The following is a 22,917-nucleotide window of genomic DNA, read 5'->3' as shown; positions in this document are numbered from 1 at the left end:
AGGAGAAAAAAGCAGAGCTCGGGCGCTAGGACCCAGCGCGGCCGGAAGGCGGGGTGGGGGCGCCGCGCGCTACTCTCGCCGCGAGGGGAGAATCTGCGCCCAGTGGCGCGCGGCTGGAGGGCGAGAGCGCGCCGGGGTTAGTGCGCGTGCGCGAGGGCGCGCGCCAAGCGGGGCGGACAAAGGGGCGGGCGGCGGCGCGCGAGCCAGAAGGCGGAGCCGCGGGCCAGGCGGGCAGGTGCGCGCAGGCCGGAGGGCGGAGCCGCGATGCCGCGATGGAGCGCAGCCCGGGCGGGCGCCGGGGCCGGGGCCCGAGCACCAGGCGGAGCGCGAGCAGGAGCCGCAGCCAGAGCCCGGACCAGGCCGGGGTCCGGGACCGCCGGGCCGGGCTGCTCGTAGCGGCGACGACGGAGCCCCCCAGCGGCTGAGGGGCTTCCTCCCAGCTCCTGCGGTGGCCGGGACTCAGCAAGCCCCCGCAGCCGGGGAGCGTGGTGATCCCCCCACCACATCCAGGACCCAGAGACCCTTAGGAAAGTGGGTGGCCCCTCCAGATCCAACACAGAGCTATTCCCCAGCCGGGGAAGGCGGAGACTACCTCCGTATTCAGAAGACAGCGACCTCCCTGCGGTTCCGCGAAGACACCCCCTCTTCAGTCTGGGCCCCCACAAGACCTAGAACGCAGTGACCCCCCTGTCCGGGACTGTGGGGACCCCTTCTCAAGATCCTGGCCATTACAACTCCACACCTCAAGACACGAAGACCCAGCTCAGAACGCCCCTAGTTCAGGGGTCTTAGACCTCCCCCGCTCCCCGATTCCGGCTCACAGAAACCCCAAATCTAGGGACCCGAGGACAGCAAGAGCTATCCCTCACCAGCAAGAGGCCTCTGGGACCCCCCCCCCTCGAAGCTCCAGGACTGGGGCGACTGAGCCCCTCGCGGCGCCCTTCTCATCCCAGCCCATGCTTGTGGCGCCCTGAGCCCCCCGGGCCGGGCTGACGACGAAAACCGAGACGGCGCCCAGGCCCCCTGCCGCGGCGTCCCCGCGGCCCCAGCCCAGGTAAGCCGGGCCCAGGTGAGGGGCAGCAGGTGAGTGGCCGCCGAGGTCCCTAGCCCTGCAGGTGGGGAAGGAAGTATTGGGTGCGCACCGCCCCCTCCCCAGCGTCGCCATGGAGCCGAGGCTGAAGGACGTCTCTTTGTGTCTCGTTTGGAGGAGCCGCCCCCTCCTCCTCTCCCTTCCCCCACCCCACACCCTGGCCCTGGGGTTTGGGCACAGCTTCCCGGCCCTGCGGGGGAGTGGTGGCAGAGACCCTTGCGCCACAGAGAAGGGGGAAGAGGGTGGGGAGTCCACCCCCCAAAATTGTGAGCCTGGAGCTGTTGGATCCTTGGTCCTTGGTCCCCTCCCCCAAAGGCCAGGCTGAGTTCTCAAGTGAAGTCCCCCCCTGGGAAGAAAAGATTTGGGGTGTCCACAGGTGAGGGGGCCTGCAGTGTGTGGCCCTAGGGTGATGGCTGGGGCTTTGGGTGTGTGTCTTTGTCTGCGAGAGACAGGGAAGGGGTGTGTTTGAGAGAATGGGTGGGATTCCCTTCCTTTCTCTGCGATTCCACTGCCCCCCACCCAGGCTGGGAAGGAGTGTCTTCACCCAGGCCATGCTTCGTGCTCCCTTCAGGACAGGGAGGGGACAAGCCCTTTCCAAAGTGAGGCTCTGGTTTCTGGGGAGGGAAGGAAGTCTGGAAGAAGAAGCCATTTCAGGTCAGGGCACCTTTCTGTCCCCATGTACCCCAGGGGCAGCAAACCCAAGGCCCTCGCTTCTCCTCCTGACCTCCAAAACACCCATGGCCAAACCTCAGGTGGGGTCAGTGTATCCTGGACAACCAAGGAACCATTCTAGGTTCTCACTGTAGCTTTATAGGCGGTGTACAAAGCAGTACCTCAGCCTGGCCTTCAGTGAGGTCCTGAACCCCAGGCCTTGCAGCTCATGGGAAGATGAGAGGTCCAGGGGATGTTTTATTCTGGAATTCTGGATCAGAGATCGTAAGAAGGGACTGGACCATGCCGAGGGAACACACTCTAGGCTGCTGGCGTTTCCACCAGCCTCCTCTCTCTGAGCCCTCTGCAGGCGAGCAGTGATGCTGAAGAAGGTAGGACTCTGAGTACAGGTAGCCCCACCAGGAGTTCCTTTGTTCACTTATTCATTCAACAAACCTTTAGCTAGTGTCTGTGATGTACCAGGCCCTGGAGTCAAGGTCCTTTTTCCCACTTCATCCCCTTTCCTGATCTTTCCTGATCTTTCCTGATCTCTCCTGTTCATCAGATATCTGGGCTGATCTCAATTTGCCCAGTCTGTGCTTGGTTGGATCAGTTGAGGTGGGTCTGGTCAGGCCCAGCTGACCGGTCCTGACCCCACTCCTGAAGCACCTGGTCCTCATCAGGATCTGCATCTCCAGCCTGGTCCCACTCTCCACCCTGGGGCCCACATAGTGCTGCAGATTTGGGGGCGCTGAGCCTGCAGCAGCTTACTCTTCTCCCCGCTTCCCAGTACCAAGTGCCCCCACCCTCACCTGCTGCTGGCATGGACCTAAGGGGTAGGATGTGATCAGCCGGAGAAGAGGTTGGGGAGCTCCAGGCCAGAGCCCTGGCAGCCCCACCTTCAATTCAAGGACAGTTGAGACAGTCCCCCTCAGCCCAGGCTGTGGGGGGAGCCAACTGCCCTGAAGACTGGGTGACCTTGGGCAAGCATGTGGCATCTCCCAGAGATAACGGCAGTGGGCCACTCACTCTGCAGCCGGTGGGGTGGATGTGGGTCGCCCTTGGGCCGCAGAAGCATCCAGGTGTGTCCTCTCCATCTCTAAAGGAGTTCATTTCCCCCGGGGGGTTCCCAAGAGCCCAGGGCCTTGTCAGACGACCCACCAGCAAGGGAGTGGAGTGAGAGGCTAAAGAGTGGAGATTTGAGTCACTGTGACTAGGGAAAGCCATCAAGAGGCCAGAGGGGGACAAGGGAGTAAGATCTTCCCTCCTCACTAACCTGCAGAGGCTCCCCTTTGAGTCTGGAATAAAGCGCCATCAAAACCCTTTGCAGTGTGGCCCGAAACCACCTCCTGAGTGCCAGTTCCCGCTCCTCACTCTCCAGCCTCTACTTCTGGCTCATGTCTGTGTCCCCCAAGTCCTTCCCTCTACCATGTGCTGTTCCCCCGACCTGAAAAGCCCCACTATAGGATGGCTTAAGGGCAGCTCTCCACCTCCCCTTTTGATCTGACCTGGGCTGGCACAGAGTGGAGAGTAGAGTTGGACTGATTGATGGTTGGTGGCTGGGAGACGGTGGCCCGTGTCTATATGTGCTGTGAGAGTGTGTCTCCACATCCAGACTCCGATCTCCAGGAGGCGGGACCAGGTCTGCCCCCTCCCTGCTGCATCGGCTTTGTCTAACCCAGAGCCCAGCATATTGTGTAGCACATGTTGTAAAACACAACTGCTAGACACATTTTGTTGATCCAAACAGTGTTTTTCTCATGTTTGTATTTGTTGCCAATGGTAAACAAACATAGTTTCACACACAAATATTGATTTTTGGATCCTCTTGAAAAATCAGATGCTGTGATAAGCCCAGGTGAGAACCAAAGAATGACAACCTTCTTTAGATTGGCTATCACCCTGCAGCTTGACCCAGGCCCCACCTGGCCTGTTCACTCATTTCCATGACCTGTTGGCCCCTCTTGTAGGCATCTGGTCTTGCAGGCCTAGGGTAGAGGCCAGAAAATGTTTGCTCAGAGGGTGACCTTTGTCTGTGTGTGTTTGCACACATGGGTCTTTCCTGCCTCCCCCATGGCCAAATTAGAACCGGTACAGAGCAGTGTCCCTCCGAGGCTTTTAGGGCTAAGTGGTGAAGTGAGCCTGGATTCCTCCAGCCAGAAGCATCTCTAGCCTGGTCCCACTTTCCACTCTGGGCCCCATCTTGTGCCCCCTCCTCTAGATTAGGAGGATTCAGCCAGCAAAAACCTGTTTTAATTGTCCTACTTGCCTGGGAGCAAAAGTCCAAGGTTCTAGACCCAGGTCTTACTGAGGACTCTTGGGGGAGGTCTGCCCTCTGGGCCTCAGTTTACCCATGTGTCAGGGAGGAATTGGACTAGAGGTTCTCTCAGCCATAATCTTCCTCCTTGTTCTAACTTTCTAGGACTGAGTCCAAACTGCTGTAGTTTGGTCGGGCAGGAGACATGCGGGCCTATATGCAGAAGTCATGCAAAAATATTGACATACCCTAAACATTAAGGAAACCAGTGGGTGATCCAAAGTAGCTGAGCCAGGGGTCAGGAGTCAGCACTGGGCCCCAGCCACTGGGCATGGCCCTGGAAGGGACTGTGCCATCTTCCTGGATGAAGGTCTACAGCAGCCCTAGGCCAAAGGAGACAGCAGAGCACTATAGTTGAGAGCACAGGCTCTGGACTTCTGCGTCTGAATTCCATTTAGCTGCTGTGTGATCCCGGCCAAGTCACTTAACCTCTCTGAGCTTCATTTTATTTATGTGGAAAACAAGGATAATACCTACCTCAGGATCCACAGGGGGATTAAGTGAGCTAAAGCATGAAAAGGGCCTAGGACAGGGTCCGTCATGTGAAAAGTGCTCAGAAACTACTGGCTCCTATTGGAAAGGGCACATTGGCAAGTGGGTAAGTAACCCTTGGTGGTAATGTCTCCTTGGTCTTCCTATAGCTGTTCTGGGGGAGCCAGAGGGCTTTTGGTGCTGTCCCCAGGAAAGCGAAGCAGGTGTTTGAGGGGCAGTTCTGCGTGGTGCTTAAGGACCTACCTGCCCCTGCCACAGGTGGGGTAGGGTGAGAGTCAAGCCTGAGGGGTGGGACATATATATGGCAGCTGTAGTCGAGGTCCTCTTCATGCCCAGAGCTGCTTTCTAGGTGAGGTGCCTGCCAGGCTTCTGTCCCCAGGCTTCCTCCTCCAGGCAGATGGGCCTCTGGCCAGAGACAGGACCAGCATCTCCAACAGACCTAGTCTTCTCCAGACTACCCCCTCCCTCCCCTATTCCCTTGGTCCCCCTTCCAGGTCTCAGGAAGCTGTGGCGTTAGGCCTGGTGGGGCCCGTTAGAGCCCCCTCTCCTCTCCTGTCCACCCTCTCCCCATCCTCCCCTCCACCCGCCATATAGTTTGGCCACAGTCTGGAGAGGGGACAGCTCCAGACTCCCCGCTGAGCCCCCATTCAGGGAACCATGTAATATCAGGGTTGGAGGGAAGCATTCTTCAGTGTCAGGTGCCCCACACCGGCCACTGGACAACCTTTTTCATTTAGCACCGAGAGCAGCACCTCCTTAACCCAGAGTGGGGATTTGAGCCCAGCTCTGTGAACCCCCGAAGGTTTGGGTGAAACTGGCATCAGACTGCCTCGACCACTCACTAGCTGTGTGACCTTGGATGAGGCAGTGTCCTCCATGCCTCAGTTTCTTCTGATGTAGAATGGGAATAATATCAATACTAGCTCCTTCCTAGAGTTGTGGGGAGGATTAAATGATAAAGCACTTTTAGCTCTGCCTGCTACTTAAGTGTTTGCTTAATACTTCTGCCACCCGCAGCGGGATATGCAAATGAGTGGGTCCAGCCACTGTGACTCCCCACTGCACCTGCTCTCCTTCCCTGTGGCTTTAGCCAGTCCTGAGAGAGGCAGAGAATGTTTCACCTGCCTCTGGGTGTTGGGATGGCCCTGAGGGGCAGGGGTGGGGACTGGACAGGACAGAGCTGCCTCGTCCTCCTGGTCAGGCCCTGTTGAAGCTGCACAAATCCCTGCCCCAGGGTAGCTTCTGGTCTGTTGGGCCCCCCAACATAGCAGGAAGGCTTCCTACTCTCGAACTGGAGCCCACAGCCCTGCGGGGAGATCATCCCATCCCGAGAGCTTAGGTACCTGCCAGCCCTGACCCCAAGTGTGTCTGGGAGGGAGTGGGGCCAACAGTTAACATGGGTTAATGGCCAAAAGCACAGCCTCTAAACTTGTTGTGTGACCTTGGGCCACGTGCCTAGCCTCTCTGTGCCTCAACTACAAAAAAGGGGATGATACTAGTACTTGCCTTGTAGGGTCATAGTGAGGATTAAGTGATGAAGGTTTGTAGAGTGCTATGAATGGCACCGAGTACCCTCTATGGTTTGCTGTTACTATCAGTCCCCTGAAGCCCTGAGCAGAAATGGTAGTCCCACTTGTACAGTTTAAAAAAAAATGGAGGCTCTGGGTGAAGGTCTTTACTCAAGCTTCCATATCTAGGATTCGGAGAAGATTCTGCCCGCTCTTCCATCATTCACACATAGTCCACAGGCCACGGCCAGCCAGAAGGACCCGGCAGAACCTAACCTGGGCCCTGGCCGCGTTCCTGGACATACTGCCCACACACCTCTTCTCACCTGGGGCCACGACAGCCGAGAGCTGTGGCACAGAGGAATCTTCGAAGGAAGTCTGTAAGGCTCCCCTATTCCTTCCTCACTCAACCCCTCCAAGGACAGTGGTGGGATGCTGCTGGGGGCTGGACTGGGGGTCTCCAAGTGCAGCAGAGCCGGGTTCCTGCTGTCTCTTGGCCTCTCAGGGCCTGGCACGTGGCTGGCTTCAGGAAGGGTTTGCTCAGGTGCAGAGTCTGGCGTGCATCTCCAAGTGAAAGGCAGGTCCTCGCCATGGCCTCCAAGGCCCTGCCCACTGCCCCCCATCCCTTACTTCTACACTCCGCTCTGGCCCCTTGCCACTTACCCGCCACTCCACAGCCACGCCGGCCTCCTCACTGTTCCATGAGCTCACCAAGCACGGCCCTTGCCATCCCCACCTTGCCTCTGCCAGCAGGGCTCTTCTCCTACAAGATCCAGTCTCCACATGCTTGTAGCCTTCTCAGGGGCCTTTCCTGACCCCCCTCACCCCACCATCTACAATCCTATTCCCCATCCCCGGCGTTTCCTCACCTCTCCCTGCTTTGTTTTTCCCTTTAGGACTTCTCACTGTCTGACTGACATCTCTTACTTACCTTTATCATTGTCTCCAAATTAGAATATAAGGTCCTTGAGGACAGGGCTGTTTGTCTGGTTCATGAATGTATTCCAGATCCAAACACATAGTAGGTGCTCGGCAAATATTTACTAAATGTTCTGGAGCCAGGCAGATCTCTGTAAGCCACGCCTTAGCTGTGTGCCACTGGACATGTTACTTAATCGTCCCTTCTCTGAGTCTCAGGTTCCTGAGCTGTGAGGGATATAATGGGAATAGCAATAGCAGCTTCTCCTAAGATGGTTATGAGGTTTGAATGAGTCAATCTGTATAAAATACTTACACTTTAGGTGGCTCATAAATGTCAGCTATTATTAATAATACTTTAACCTATTTAAAGTATTATTAACCATATTTGACTGATGAGGATATGGAGGCACAGAGAAAGTAAGTGACTTACCCAAAGTTTCATGGCTAGACATGGTGGTGACCTGGTTCCACCCAGGGTTGGCTGAATCTGGGCTCCAGGCTCCTAAGCTAGGCTACATCCCCACTTCCATCCTTCAGTAGGGGCTCATGGAACTTGGGAGAGGTGAGGGCCTTAGCTAAGGAAGGGCTCATCTCTTCAGGGAGCCTCTGCTCACCCAGCCATCTCCCCACTGGCCGGCCCCTGTCCACTGGTGGACACCCAGCCAAGGCCCCTGAGTGCTGGGCTGCCCACGTCACCCAGCAACAAGGCTCATGCCTCCTCTCACACGCACAGGGCCTGCCACAGGTAGGCTGGGAACGAGGAGGCCCAGGGCTCCTACCTCCCCACAGGGCCTGGCTGGAGGGTCTGTCCCAACTCTGGGCACCAGCTGCAGGCGGGCGGCAGCACCAGCTATTAATAACCACCAAGGATGTGCCCTGGGGAAGGGGCAGACTGCACCAGCTGGGAGGGGAGGCTGAGGCAGAGGCTGGAGCCAGAAGCGGAGCCCGGCAGCACAGGGAACCCCAGGCTGCCCCTGGCGGGGAGGGCAGTGGGAAGAATGTTGTTTCCAGCTTCTGCTGCTTGATCTTGGGAAAGTCTCAGCTCCCCCTCTCAGTCTCCCACCTGGGAAATGTCGGGCCTGGCCCACGTGATCTCCAAGCTCCTTCCTGGCTCAAGCAGGTTCTGGGGGTAAGATTTAGCAAAGCCAAAACGGCCCCAATGTCCAGCATAGAAAACCAAGACTCGGTGAGAGTACAGCCTCACTCAAGACGGTGCAGAGTTGTCAGGGTCCAGGACGGAACCAAGGTCTCAGGCCCCTCTGCCCAGCAGATTCTTCCTGAGTATCTGCTCTATGCCAAGCACTGTAGGAAGTGCCCCTTTAATTCTTACAGGAACCCATCATGTTAAACAGGCATTCTCACCCCATTTTACTGATGGGCAGACTGAGGCTTAGGCAGGTGTATGACCACACAGCTTAGGCCACACAGTGAGAGGGGATGTAGCCAGAATTTGCACCATGAGGGAAGACGAAAAGATTTGAGAATATTCTCCTCTTCCTTTTGACCCTGAATAGAATGTTTGGCAGAGTCTGTATTTGTGTCAAAGGACCAAGGGGAGGGAGAGGACTTACCTGGACTTTCTTATGGGCTCCCTGGGGCCCTTACCCCCGGTGTTGTGTGTAGAAGTGTGTATGTGGTGGCTGGGGACATTTTTCAGGGGAAAGCGTACTGAGACTTTGATGACCCATGAAGGGATATGAAATAGCCCATTTCACAGATTGGAAAACTATGGGCGGGGGAGCTGGACAGGGCTCCCTGGGGACCAGCAGCAGAGGCCAGAGCTTACCCAAGCAACTCACAGGCCTCTTTCTGGGGTGAGAGGGCCCAGCTCTGGACCCCCCACTCCCTGGCAGCAAATAGGAGCGCCCACATGTGAACTGATTTCTGCCCTGGGGTAAGAAACATGAGGGTCAGGGATACCCTTCCGAGAAGGTGTTAAGTGGCAGAGAACCAGACTGGGCACTGGCTTTGGGGATGTAGGGGGAGGGCTCCCATCAGGGGTAGGTGTCAAGGGGGCTCCCAGCCGCCCCCACCTTCCTGAGCACAGGCCAGCTCCATGTGGAAGTTCAGGGCAATCAAACTGGACCACTCCTCCCCAGGCCCCTCTCAGGGGACCACCCTGGGGTGCTGAGCCTGGGCAAGTGGGCACGACCTCTCCTCACACTCTCCCTTGGCATTGTCTGGACCCCCAGCCATGCCTGATTCCTTACACCCCCCAGACCCAACAGGATTGTACCTAGTGAAAAGTTTAATTCCCGCCCTGCCCCTGTTCGCTCAGTTCCCACTTCTCTCCCCAGACATTCATTTGTTCATTCATTATTCATTCATTCACCAAATATTTATTAAGTGCCTACTATGTGCCAGGCACTGTGCTAGCTGCTGGGGGTACAGCAGTGAACAAGACCAGCCCAACAAAGTCCCTGCCTTCCCAATGCTTAAGTTCTAGTGGGAAAAAGAGACATTCACAGTAGACATTACATTAGACAGTGATACACTCTACTGGGGAAAAAAAATAAAGCAGGAAAAGGGGAGTGCAGTAGGATAGCCCTAGTTGAGAAGGTGCTGTTTGAGCAGAACTTGGAGGAAATGAGCCATGTGGATGTCTGGGGGCAGAGGGAACAGCTACCAGGCGGGGATCTGGCATGTTCAGGGAACAGCAGGGAGACCAGTGTGTCTGGAGCAGAGGGAGGGGGGAGGCGGGTCAGAGGGGTAAATTGAAGGCTGTTGTAAGGACTTTGGAATGAGATGGGAGCCAGTGGAGCGTGTTGACCTGGGGAGTAATGTGATCTGATTGGGACTTGATGGGCTCCCTGGCTGCTGTGTCAAGAAGAGATTGGGGTTGGGGGGGCGGGGGGGAGCAGTTAGGAGGTTGCTGCTGACAGCTCAGGCCAGTGGGAGTGAGTGCTGAGGGTGGTCAGGTGCCTTCATTAGTGTCTGGTTGATTCCAGAGTTACTTTATGCACATGCAAGCAAATGAGGAACTTATTGCTATTTTCCCCCACTTCAAAGTAAGGTACTAAACAAAGTGACATGGAGGCCCAGAGAGGGTGAGGGAGCAGGCAGCAGCTGCTGTGTTCCACCAAGAAGCAGCCCTCCCCTGCACGGCTGGGGGAGGGCCAGTGCAACAGCCCTCTGGGGGACATCGAGCTCTCTGCAGAAATTCCAAATGCACTCATCCTTTAACCTGACAACCCATTTCTAGAATTGATACACATCTGCACACTGCAACATGACTGATGTACAAGGCTACTCATTGTTTGTGGCAGCAAAAGGTTGAGCACACCCCACATCTATCAGTTGGTTAAATAAACGGCAGTACATATATCCATACATACCTTTCCAGCCCTGGGGGCCTGGGTTTGGTTTGTCAGCCGTTCCTCCATCCTTCTGCCCAGCCTCCTCGGGCCTCCCCTAACCTTGCACTTTGTGCAGGGCTGGCCCGGGTGCTGTCCACACCTGTGGTGCTGAAGATAGGGGGCTGGAGGGAGGCCTGGGCTGCAAACCAGAGACCAAGTGTAGGAAAAGGGAGATAGAGCAGGAGTCGTTCAAGGTTCAGTTCCTGGCTCTGCCTCTTACCAGCTGAGCGACCTTGGGCAAATTGCTTAACCCCTGAGAGCCTCAGCATCCTTATGTGTAAAATGGGGTTGCTGTGAAGATTGAATGGCAGCAGCAATGTAAACAATTGGCAACTGAGAAAATAAATGATAATTTTAACTGTATCATTTTAGAGACAGTAAACCATAGTGGTTAAGCTTTTGGACACTGCAGTGATAATGCCTGGATTTGAATCCTGGCTCTCCCACTTACTGGATGGATGGTCTTGATCAAGTGACATGACCGCTCTGTGCCTCAGTTTCCTTGTCTGCAAACTGTAGTGAATAGCAGTCCCCATGTCACAGGATGTTGTGAGGATGTGACGAGTTAATTTACCTGAGGGACTTGGCACAGGACAGGGGTTCCTTAAGTGTTAGCTGTTGCTGTAAATTTCTTCTCCATTATCTTCATCATTCTCATCACAGCACTCCAGCCTCTCTGTTCACAGTGGCCAGTTGTCACTCTCAGCCACTCCCATCTCTGCTGTGCTTGGGGCTGGGGCTGTTAGAGCGAGACCACACCTTGCCCTGCAGATGCCCTGGCTTCTAGCCCAGCCCTGCCACTAACTTTATATGTGATTTTGAGCAAATCACTGTTCTCTTCTGGCCATCAGTCTCTGCACCTGTAAAATGGGGCTAATGATATCTCACGCAGGCCCTTGGGAAAATAGCTATGTGCCTGCAGGGTCACATTCAGGAAAGCCAAGATATAAAAAGTTAGTTTCCCAAACACGTAAAGAATTATTCACCGGGCGTTTGTCACACACTGGCTAAGTGCTAGGAATAGCGAGATGATTAAGGCATGGGGCTTGCTTTCAAGGATCTCTTGGCTTTCTTGCTAGATTGTTAATCCCCTCCAAGGCCCATTAAGGTGTCACCTCCTCCAGGAAGGTACCCTGATCCCCACTGCCAGCACCCTTCTTGGAAATGTTGGAGCACTGATCATGGCCTTCCTGGCCTCATGATTATCTGAGTCCTTCTTTATTTGCCTCCTTGATTTGTAGGCTCATACCCACCCTCTATCTCATACCCTCTATCTAACCTACTCACCCTGTGCCAGCACCCAGCACAGTGCCTGGGCTCAAATAGATATGCTTGTCTGGAGGCCTTAGGCTGTAAGTTACACAAATTCAACTCAAACTGGCTTAAGCCAAAAAGGAAATGTATTGATTCATGAAACAAACATTCAGGCATATAATTGGCTTTCGGCATGTCTGGAGCCAGGTGCTTGGGATCATAAGTCTTTCCATCTTTCTGCTCTTCCTGTCTCTTTGTTGCTTCATTCTCGGTCAGGTGCTCCCGATTGTGGCTCAGCCAGCCCCCAGCAGCTCCAGGCCCGTGTCCTCCAGCTTTGCAGCCCAGGGGTCAGAAGGTGTCTCTTTCCTGATAAGTTCAGCAGAAGTCCTAAGGCAAGATCTCAGTGGGTCACCTTTGGTCACGTGTTCATCTCTGAACCAGTCAACGGTGACCTGGCGGATGGGATGGATCCCCTGGTTGGCCTGCCCTGGGTCAGACCTGCGCTTAAAGCCAGAGTGGGGACAGCCCTACTGAACCACTGGACTGAGAGAGGGACCGTTCCCTGGGGAAAGGGAAAGTGATGCTGGGCAGGAGAAAACACCACAGGCCGATACAGGGAACCACTGAAAATGCAGAACAAGGCAAGGATCAGGTCAAATCTGGTCTTGAGACAATTTATTTGACCCCACAGGTGGGGAGGGCTAGAGGGGAGAAACGGGGAGGCGGGCATGCGGAGAATGCAGGGTGTGGGGAGCTGGCTCAGCCACGCAGGCTGAGGGAATGAAGCTCCAGCCCCTCCCTTGACAGAAGCAAAGTGAAGCAGGTGAGAGAAGCCAGAGGGGCTCCGTGTCCCCACTCGGTACCTGAAATTCCACCTCGTGGCTGCTTTTTCACAGGGATTTTTAATAATAGAGTAGACCCAGAGAGGGGACCCACCCAGGCACGATCACTATTTAATGGCATCCTTCCAGGCCAGGGCTTTGTTGAGGATACCCTTGGGGTTTGCCTGTGCTAAGGGCATAGCATGGTTCCAGCGACCTGAGAGAGGGGACCCGGGCATGGGGACAGAGAATCTTGGACTCCCAGAGTGAGAGTAAGAAAGGCCTGGCTGACTCGGTCCAGCCTCACCCCGCATTGATTTCCCCCAACAGATGGGCTTCCAGTATCTGCTTCTCTGCTCCCAGCGGCAGAGAACGCACTTCCTCCCTGTGTGAGACTGTGAGACTGTGAGAACTGTCTCATTTTTGAGTTGCTGTCTGCCTTGGTCTGCCTGTAGGAGCCTCGCAGGACACAGCATATAAGAGCATGGGATCTAAAGCCTGATAGCCTGAGTTCAAATCCCACTCTGCTAGTTATTAGCTCTTGGGCAAGTTACTCAGCCCATCTGTGCCTCAGTATCCCCTTCTGTAAAGTGGGGATAATAATAGTAGCACCCGCCTCTGAGACATCTTGCGATTAAATGATTTAATCCACTGTTAGCGTACCATCTGGCATATGGTAAACAGTAAACATTTGCCAGTATTATTATTCTCCCACAAGACAGGATAAGAGCAGTCTCCCTTCCCTTCGCAGGCTGATCACCCTCCACCTACTCCTATAACTGGATTCTTGGTTGCCAGTGTTAACACCATCCAGGTTACCTTGTCTGGCCACATTCCAGGCAGTCGAAAACACTGAGGTTCAAATCTTAGCTCTTTTGTTTACTTGCTACATAACTCTTGAATTAGGGCAGTATTAGCTGCTGTAACAAATAAGCCCCATATATCTCAGCAGCCTAACAAAACAGGTTTACTTCTGGCTCACAAAATACAGAGCAGGTAGTCCTCGTCAGCAGGAGGCCTCGCATACCCAGGGGACCCAGGCTCCTCCTATCTTGTAGCTCCACCACCATCTTCTAGAGTCTTGGAGTCCTCTGCATCAAGCCACAGAAGAAGAGAAAGAAACTTTAGCCACTCTTAAAAGCTCCAGCCTAGAAGTGACACCTCACTTCTGTTCCCATGCCACTGGGGAAAACCGGTCACAGGTGGCCACACCAGGTGACCACACCTGGAAGCAGGGGAGAGGAGAAAATGTAGCTCCCTGCTGACAGCCACCCTCCAAAACAGCTCTGTATTATAGAAGAGGGAACACAAAGCTTTGATGGGCAGTTGGCTATCTTTGCCATAACCATAGTAAGTCAGAGGTTTCTTGGGCCTCTGCTCTTTATCCATAAAGTAGAGAGCATCACTTGATCATGGCAATGGTTGCACAGCTCTGTACATTTACTGAAATCATTGAATTACACACTTGCTATGGGGGAGTTTTGTGATATGCAAGTTATACCTCAATTAAGCTGATTTTTAAAATGGGAGGCATCTTGCCCCCTTCTCAGGGTACTTATGAGGACTCAGTGAGTGAAATTTTGCCAGACTGGCACTACATGTGTGTGTGTGTGTTTGCGTGTGTGCATGTGGTGGGGAAGGGAGTCCCAAAGTAGGCCTGAGTTGGGTTATGCTTTGGGTGTTGTTTTCATGACAGTGGCACCCAGCTTGAGCCACCTGCCAACAGGAAGTGGTAGATGGTTCGGTCTTGCTTCTTGCTTGGGAAACTCTCCCCCCACCACCGTGGCCCTCCCAGCTTGTGGCAGAAGACCCAGCCCATGGGGCCAGAGCCTTTGTGGTCAGGGCCACAACCAATGCCATGAAGACTGGGTGACGCCCTCCTGCCTTCAGCACCCCAGATGGGGAATCGAGGGCCTCCCTTGGGGCCAGTGAGGACACACACTTGAGTGCAGGTCACGGGGGGTCCCCTGGGGCAGCACAGCCAGCTCGAGTGTGCACGGATGCAGCACCAGCTACGCCGGGTGAATGGAGGTTGGCCGGGACCTCTGCCTCCTGGTGCTAGGAAGTTCACGGCTGTCAGGTCATCAGCTGCTTCTCCAGGTGGAGGCAGTGACAGAGACGAAGGTAAAATACTTTTAGGTCAAGTTCCCCCTGATGCCAGACGTCTATGCCTTCAACCACCAGTGAGGCTGATGTGTCTCACTTCACTCTCTGGGCTCAAGTCCCCACCTGAACAAAGGAGCCAGTACACCTGCCTCAGGGACTGTTGTGAGGATTGAGTTAATTACACGTGGCACACCTGGACCGCTGCCTGGCACCCAATCGGCTCTCCGCAGGAGTTCCGTGACGGCACGCACATCCCTGGCTGAGGCTCTATCCTCTTCTGGGTCTCCGTTTCCCCGCTCAGATACTGAGGGATATGGATGCGATGTTCACACGTTCTGACTTGGGGGGAAAAATAGTGATTAAAAGCACCAACTTTGGAGCCAATGCCAGCAGAAACTAGATGACCTTGGGCAAGTTATTCAGTCTCTGTGCCTCTTTCTCTTCACCCCTAAAATGGGGATGATAATAATACCTACCTCATGGAATTGTGAAAGTGAGATGAGTTCATTCTCCAAACAGGGCCTGACATGTAGTGAGTATATTTAAGTGTGAGCCGCTGCTATTACTGTTATTATTTTCTTCATCTTATGGATGTGGAAGCTGAGGCCCAGAGAGGTGATGTGACTTATTCAAGGTCACCCAGCTAAAAAGTGGCGCATGTTAGGATCAAGGCCAAGCCTGCTGAGCCCCAATGCCCGTGCCATTTCCATCATTCCCCCCTGTGCCTCTTAAGTCACGTGTGTAGTAAGTGGGACAGAGGCAGTGTGTACCTGGGGGGATGACGCAGCAGCAGGGACAGGGTGCGGGTTAATTCCTTGTCTCCTGCTGACACCTTGCAGAGAACAGGCCTGAGGGGAGAGGGAGGTTGAAGGAGTGAGGGGGGGCAATATGCAGGATCCCCAACCTGGACCCTAGGAACCAAGAGAAGGGACAAGGAAGAGTTGAATTTGATGTAATACCAGCCCCCAGGGTGCTCTTGGCCTGTTGATGGGGACAGACAGGGACACAGCTGAGACCACCATATTCAACAGAGGCCCTGAGAGAGAGACATACAGACCCTGTCTGAACCCTGGGGCCCCTCAGAGGCAGAAATTGGCACCTGGGGCAGCAGGGAAGGCTTCCTGGAGGAGTGGAACCTGAGGATAATGAGATAAGGAGGTGGGGCAGGGGGCAGCGAAGGCAGGCAGCAGGAATGGTGGAGGGCACTGGAGAGGCGTGTTCAAGCTGTAGAGAGGCAGAGCTGGGCAGTGGTCAGAGCATGGGCTGAGCCTGGGGTGAGGGAGCAGGTGTGCCCCCCACCCAGCCCGGTGCCTGCCCAGGGCAACTCTGAGGCCAAAGCAGCAGAGATAAGCCAAGCACCCGACAGTCCCTGGGGGAGGGAGGTGGGGAGGGAAGAAGGGCTTCTAGCAACTTGCGGCTGCCAGTCAAGCTCCCAGGAGATGAAGAAAACAGCCCAAACTGATCTGACAGGGCCAAAGCCCAAAGTGGGAGCATTGCCACACGTGTGCACACATGTGCCCGCACACACGCGGCCCGCCTGCCTCAGCAGCCCTTGGGGAGTCCACACATCAGGAGAAGTAGGTCAGCATAGCAGCCCAGCGCCGGGAACTCTTCCTGGTGGGCAGGGGGAAGAGTTCCAGATGAAGAGGGTGTGCGCTCATCAGCACCCCTCGGGGTGGGGTGGGGTAGGGTAGCCGCACACTCTCCACAGGAACGGCCTTACCTCTCCCGGCTACTTCAGAGCAGGTCGTTCTCACTCGGCGGCCTTTCCCCCCAGCTAGCGGGTGGACATTTGATAAGAAGAGAGAGCTGACCCCTTCCAGCCCTGCAACCAGAGGAAGACTTGTGGGGAGATGTCACCCGCTTTAGCCCTGCAGCAGGAGGGCCCCAGTGCTGTCCAGCCCGGAGCAGGGACTGCATAGACTTGACGACGGTGCCAGGCAGGGTTGGGTTCAACACACTGAGGGGGGCGGAGGAAGCAGGGCTGGGTGTCAGTGGGCCTGGCGCCATCCCTCCGTCTTCAGGTCTGTGAAATGCGCTGGAGACGCTGAGGGCATCGTGTGGGACTTTGGCGGGCTCATGAATGGAGGGGAGGGGCCCGCTCGGGGGAGCAGGAGCCTGAGGAAGCGGAAGGGGGCGGGAGCCAGAGCAGAGGGGGCGGGGACGGCTCCCTGCTCCGCCAGCCAGACCGGAGGACGTGCAGATGGAGTTCCGTTTGGGGCTGGGTGGGAGGCAGGAGGTTCCCTCCTTGTGCTCCTCCTCTCCGCGTGAAGTGGGAGGCTGGGTCGTGCCGAGGGGGAAGGGGAGGTAGAGGAGGAGAAGAGGGTTTGGGCCTGGGAGGGGAGCGGCCGGGCCAGGGTGAAGATGCCAGGCTCGCGGGGAGGACTCACCCCTGTCCCCAGCCTCCAGCCGTGCTCAGCAGGCGAGCATGGAGGTCATCCGAGTGAGAACGCTTCCACACCTGACAGTTTGGGAGTGCTTACTGTGCACCAGGCACCAAGCACTTCGCGTCCTTTGACCCTTAGGGAAGAGATACTATTATCCTTTCCTAAGACGGGAAAACGAGGCACAAAGAAGTGAAGTCACTTGCACGAGGGCATCCAACTAGCGAGTCATAGAGCCAGGCTTCAAACTCGGCAGTCTGGCTCCAAGTCTGTGCCTTCCCTCAGAGCCGCGGGGTTGTTCTGCAGGGGTGGCGGCTGAGGGGTGGGCTGCGGCTGCTGAGAGCAATGGGTGGTCCACCTGGGAGAAGGCAGTGAGGGCAGAGGAGCTGCAGCAGGAGGCAGCTCCCGAGGGTCCAACCTAGAGCGGATTCAGCGCTGGCCTCCCCTGCTGGCGCGCACACAGACACGGACACGCGGACACCTGCTCCCGGGGGCTCAGGTCCCTGGTCTAAGCCTCCCCCGTTAGACAGACGAGGAATGCAGACCCCAGATGGGCGTTCACTGTCACCCAGCACTGAACTCTCCCCACTGCAGCTCTCTGCCCCCTTCCCCGGCACCACCTGGAGGCAAACTCGGTACCCCCGAGGGGGTAGGTGTATCCAGGAAGGCCTCCCCACCCAGCTCTTGTGAACATTGAAGGGGTCGGTCGGTGAATTTGGAGGGTAGGGGCGAGGGAGGGCGGATCTTTGTAGGACAGGCATTCTGTCCTTGTGTCTGGGGAGCCCCTCCCCCTGCCTTATTTTCTCTATGGTACATGTCACCTTTTATCATAATATATAATTCACGGGTTCACTGTGTTTTGTCCATTTCCCCCCCGGGACGTAAGTCCTGTGAGGGTGGGAGTCTGGTCTATGTGTTCAGTGCTCCGTCCCCAGGGCTCCAAACAGCACCTGGCGAGCAGCAGGTGCTGATCAGTACTTGTGAACTGGAGCACTCATGTGAACTCAGTATGTGGTGTGTCTTTGTGTGACATAAAAACGTGTGCCTTGCCTGACACAGTGTCTGGATGATTGCACGAGACAGGCCAGCGGTACCCAAGTGGGGGCTGGGAGGCAGTGGCTGTGTCTCTGGGGAGTGCTGGCTCAGGCCTGGCCCTGAAGCTTTGGGGGAAAGGTGATGCAGCAAAGATGCCTGTTGCCCCCTCGTGGTCATCTTCGGCCTGACTTCGGACCCAGCCCTGGGGATCCTGGGCCCTGGGGAGGGAGGAGTAGGCCCTGGCTTGATGTCACACTCCATGCCACACACCAGGGAGAAGATGAGCGTGGGCTGCCCAGAGCCCGAGCCGCCCCACTCCCTGCCCTGCTGTGGGCCAGGGACCGCCCCTGGGCTGGGTGCAGGCGTGCCCCTCCTCACTGAAGACATGCAAGCGCTGACCCTCCGCACCCTGGCCGCAAGCGATGTCACCAAGCACTACGAACTCGTCCGGGAGCTGGGCAAGGGCACCTATGGGAAGGTTGACCTGGTAGCCTACAAGGGCACAGGTGAGTGTCTGCAGGGTGGCCAGCTCTAAGACAGGAGTGGGGACTTGGCTGGGGCTCTCTGCAGGGGCCAGGAGGCCAGCAGGAGGCAGAGTCAGTGGTCCACGTGGAGAGAATGTGGCCTGAAGCTGCCCAGGGAGGAGGGGACCAGGCAGATGGGACAAGGGAGCAATCTCTGGGCAGAGTGCCCAGACTGGAGGGTGGGCTGCTTTGGGGCCATCCTGAGTGCCTTTGGGACAGCCAAGGGGATGTGCCCGGGGACATCTGGAGTCAGGGGAGAGGTCAGGGCTGGCGGTGGTGTCTGGGGAATCACCAGCATATCGGTGATAGCAGCCCCCAGGGAGGTGGACCGAGCTGAGGGGATCCTCGGGAACAGGGCACCATGCTTAAAACGGGTGGGAGAGGGCCCTGTGAGGTCAGTGTGGCCGTCTCCGTTTCTCAGGTCACTGAGGACTCTGAGACCCAGAGAGATTCAGTCACTCAGCCAAGGTCGTGCAGCTACAGAGGGTGTGAGCTAGAATGAGACCTCAGTAATCAGCTCCAGGGCCTTCTTGCTTAAGCCCTGAACTTGATGCCTTCCCCGCAGTGTAGGCTCACAGCAGTGCCCACACAGTCAGTCAGGGGCAGGGGGCTGCATGAGTGCCCACAGCTGCACACAGAGGAGACAGGGACAACAGGAGGAGTACTGGACATGGGGTCACCTGAGCTTTGCTACTTGCTTGCTGTGTGACCTTGGGCAAGTGACTTAACCTCTCTGTGCCTAGGTTTCCTCCTTTGTAAAATAGGGTAGCATTAATGCCCAGCTGGTAGGGTCCTAATGAAGAGTGAGCTGTGCACATGAAGTGCAGAAGGCAGGCCTGTGATGTGTAAGTGCTCTGTGGACACACACGTGTGTCACACAGCTATGCACCCAGGTGGCTACAGATGCCTGCTCAAGCTCAGAGTCAGGGACGTGTGCCTTGCAGGTCCTCATCTCTCTGTGTCTAGTGCCTTCTTATATATTCATCCATTTAAGAAACATCTGTTGGGCCTCCCTGGTGGCGCAGTGGTTGAGAGTCCGCCTGCCGATGCAGGGGACACGGGTTCGTGCCCCAGTCTGGGAGGATCCCATATGTCGCGGAGCGGCTGGGCCCGTGAGCCATGGCCGCTGAGCCTGCACGTCCGGAGCCTGTGCTCCGCAACGGGAGAGGCCACAACAGTGAGAGGCCCGCGTACGGCAAAAGAAAAAAAAAGAAACATCTGTTGAGTACCTACTGTGCACCAGACTGATCTGTCGGCACTGGAGATACAGCAGTGAACAAGACAAAGGTTCCTGTACTCAGAGAGCAGCCTTCTAGGTGGGCGAGACAGATAAATAGGTACACAGTATGTCAGGAAGAAAATGAGAGGGTGGAGGAAGCAACAGGCCCTCCTCATCGAGGGCTTCAGGCTGGGCATGGAGGACCCAGGCTGACCCCTGACTTGCTGCATGGCCTTTGACAAGTTCCTTCCCCTCTCTGGGCCTCAGTCTCCTACCTGTGAGATGAGGAGAGTCACACCTGCTGGGGCCATCATCGTGCACTGTGGCTGGGGCAGGCTGTGCAGACAGTCACGGGTGTGTGAGGTGCAGGGGTACAGGGAGAGGGGTCTTCACCACTGTCACTGTCACCTGGCCAGGCACAAAGATGGCACTGAAGTTTGTGAACAAGAGCAAAACTAAGCTGAAGAACTTCCTGCGGGAGGTGAGCATCACCAACAGCCTCTCCTCCAGCCCCTTCATTATCAAGGTCTTCGACGTAGTGTTTGAGACCGAGGACTGCTACGTCTTTGCTCAGGAGTACGCGCCTGCTGGGGACCTGTTTGACATCATTCCTCCTCAGGTACATGGGTGGTGGCCGAGGAAGGGGAGACTGTCTTCTGGGTCCCCGGAGTATGAGAGTCGAGGAGGAGTCAGGTGCCTCCTGACTTAATCATTTATTAGGCGCCTACTGTATGTCAGTCACTGTTTGGAGGGCTGGGGATACACAGCAAACAAGACGAGGTCCTGCTCTGGTCCTAGAGGGGGAAACAGACACTCCACAATCAGCCAGATGATGCACTGAGATGAGGAGCAGCCAGGGTGATGGGATGAAGCCCAGCAGCCCCCTCCTCCGCAGTTGCATAGCAACAGGTGGGGACCCAAGAGGGGAGGTGGCAGGGCCACCAGAGGAGGTGCCCCGGAGTGGGGAGAGTGCCCGGGGGGGGATTCCAGGCACCTGGTTTTGCAGTCGGCCAGGGTGAAACTGCTCTGCCGCTCACTGGGTAAGTGACAAGGCCTTGGTGTAAGGGAACCGGGCATGTAACGTGTGCGGCGGAGTTGGGTCGTGCCGGATAGGTCGCTTAGCAAAGCACCTGGCCCAGTGTAGGCGCTGTGGACAGTTGTTGCGGGAAATGCGGGGAAGGTGAGGAAGGTGGGAAACCACGGGGCCAGGGAGGGAGCCGGCGATGCCCAGGTGGGATGAGGGAGGGTGGCTGGCACCGGATCTGCCCAGGAAAGGGACCCGGAGGGAGTTTAGGCGAGCGGTGGTGGGGACGGCAAGGAGAGGACCGGGTTGGGGCCGGCCGGCGCCCCTGATCGGCTCTCCCGTCTGGCCGGCCGCAGGTGGGGCTCCCCGAGGACACGGTGAAGCGCTGCGTGCAGCAGCTGGGCCTGGCGCTGGACTTCATGCACGGCCGGCAGCTGGTGCATCGCGACATCAAGCCCGAGAACGTGCTGCTGTTCGACCGCGAGTGCCGCCGCGTGAAGCTGGCCGACTTCGGCATGACGCGCCGCGTGGGCTGCCGCGTGAAGCGGGTCAGCGGCACCATCCCGTACACGGCGCCCGAGGTGTGCCAGGCGGGCCGCGCCGACGGCTTCGCGGTGGACACGGGCGTGGACGTGTGGGCCTTTGGCGTGCTCATCTTCTGCGTGCTCACCGGCAACTTCCCGTGGGAGGCGGCCTCGGGCGCCGACGCCTTCTTCGAGGAGTTCGTGCGCTGGCAGCGGGGCCGCCTGCCGGGGCTGCCGTCGCAGTGGCGCCGCTTCACGGAGCCGGCGCTGCGAATGTTCCAGCGGCTACTGGCCCTGGAACCCGAGCGCCGCGGGCCGGCCAAGGAGGTCTTCCGCTTCCTCAAGCACGAGCTCACGTCCGAGCTGCGGCGCCGGCCCTCGCACCGCGCACGCAAACCCGCCGGGGACCGCCCGCCGGCCGCGGGGCCGCTGCGCCTCGAGGCGCCCGGGCCGCTCAAGCGGACGGTGCTGACCGAGACCGGCAGCGGCTCCCGGCCCGAGGCCCCCGCCGTCGGGCCCGGGCCCGCGCCCTCGCCCTCGCCCGCGCCCGTCCCCGTGCCGGTCCCCGTTCCCGAGCCCGGCCTGGCTCCCCCGGGGCCCCCCGGCAGGACCGACGGCCGCCCGGACAAGAGCAAAGGGCAGGTGGTGCTGGCCACGGCCATCGAGATCTGCGTCTGAGCCGCCCCCGCCGCCCTCGGGCCCGGGGCGCCGTGCAGCAGCCAGGCCGGGGCGCGGGAAGCCGCCCTGGGCCGAACCGGCCAGCCCCCCGCGGCGGCAGGAGGGAGTAGTGGTAGACGCCCGGCCCGCGGCGGGCTGGTGAGATCGCCGCCAAAAGGAGCCAAGCCCCCCAGGCCCGAGGATTCAGAGGCCCCCTGACACCAGGAGCAAGGGAGCTTGCCGGCAGACTCCCCAAACCTCCCTGAACCCTGGAACCCTGACTAGTTGCTCCCGGCCCTTTGCACCCCCTGGCAGATCATCCTGCAGGCCCACCCCCGGTCCTGCCCTCCCGGCCTCCCCGCCCCCCACCCCCACCCTGGGCACGAAAAGGGGCTGAAGTGCTGGGGCAGAGAAGGGCCTTAGGGCCCCTGGGCACTGGCTGGGAGGAGGGTGATGAGCTGAGGGCGGGGGCGTTGCTCAGCGGCCACCTGCCCCTTTCCTGGGAGGCTGGAGGGGAGGGACCAGGCCCCCTGCAAAATGTAGCAAATGTCTGGAGGCTGCAGAAGTGTGTATGTGCAGACACAGGGCCCAACTCCCCACCACCCAGTCCCCAGAGGAGGACACTGAGCCCAAAGGGAGGGCAGCCAGCCGAGACCACACAGCCAGAGGTGGAGCTCTGGCGGCTCTCCCCTCCCCCACAGGGATTTCAGGACAACTGAAGGGCTCCGGGGCCCCTACATCCCTAGGCCAAGGGAGTGAGTGCAGAGCCCAGGGCCGGGCCCGCCTGCCCACCGCACCTCCCCCAGGCCCGGGAAACCTCTCAGATCCTTCTCAGTCCTCGCTGCCCTAGCCCGAACTCAGGGGCCTGGGCTTTTGGCAGGCGGCCAGGTGATCTGTGCCAGGAATTTCTGCTGGGTTTCTGCTGGGGTCTAACATGTCAGCCTGGGGCTGACCCCATCCCCACGTCTCCCAAGTTTCTGGTACTGGGGTGTGGGTGTGAGAATGGGAGGCCCTGGAAGTGGGAGGGGGTGAGT

The 22,917-nt window shown here is 57.5% G+C and overlaps 1 protein-coding gene and 1 long non-coding RNA gene across 3 annotated transcripts; one reads left to right on the top strand and one right to left on the bottom strand.

The window, feature by feature from the left end:
- Positions 1 to 902: 902 nt before the first annotated feature.
- On the top strand, positions 903 to 21,904 carry SBK1 (SH3 domain binding kinase 1). The gene is made up of 4 exons (XM_060078264.1): positions 903 to 1,054; positions 18,209 to 18,441; positions 20,095 to 20,297; positions 21,059 to 21,904. The coding sequence occupies exons 2-4, from the start codon at positions 18,216 to 18,218 to the stop codon at positions 21,902 to 21,904; spliced, it is 1,275 nt and encodes a 424-aa protein (XP_059934247.1). The 5' UTR covers positions 903 to 1,054; positions 18,209 to 18,215.
- LOC132476343 (uncharacterized) lies at positions 11,765 to 16,584 on the bottom strand. 2 transcript variants are annotated; one of them, XR_009530129.1, is made up of 3 exons: positions 16,240 to 16,584; positions 14,710 to 14,855; positions 11,765 to 13,501 (listed from the first exon to the last, which is right to left on the bottom strand). It is a non-coding gene; the product is annotated as an uncharacterized LOC132476343 (long non-coding RNA). The 2 variants fall into 2 exon arrangements; XR_009530130.1 differs by lacking the exon at positions 16,240 to 16,584 and adding an exon at positions 15,287 to 15,366.
- Positions 21,905 to 22,917: the final 1,013 nt, after the last annotated feature.

This window comes from Mesoplodon densirostris, chromosome 16, assembly GCF_025265405.1.
Source record: "Mesoplodon densirostris isolate mMesDen1 chromosome 16, mMesDen1 primary haplotype, whole genome shotgun sequence".
Lineage (NCBI taxonomy): Eukaryota > Metazoa > Chordata > Mammalia > Artiodactyla > Ziphiidae > Mesoplodon > Mesoplodon densirostris.
Note: the sequence above shows the minus strand (reverse complement) of the source record. Positions and strands in the feature narration are given on the sequence as shown.

What these genes read in the sequence shown, in the direction of transcription:
- SBK1 (XM_060078264.1), top strand. Translation starts at nt 18,216, where the DNA reads ATGAGCGTGGGCTGCCCAGAGCCCGAGCCGCCCCACTCCCTGCCCTGC. An exon ending in GGTAGCCTACAAGGGCACAG is followed by an intron (nt 18,442 to 20,094) that starts GTGAGTGTCTGC and finishes TCACCTGGCCAG; the next exon opens with GCACAAAGATGGCACTGAAG. An exon ending in TTGACATCATTCCTCCTCAG is followed by an intron (nt 20,298 to 21,058) that starts GTACATGGGTGG and finishes GGCCGGCCGCAG; the next exon opens with GTGGGGCTCCCCGAGGACAC.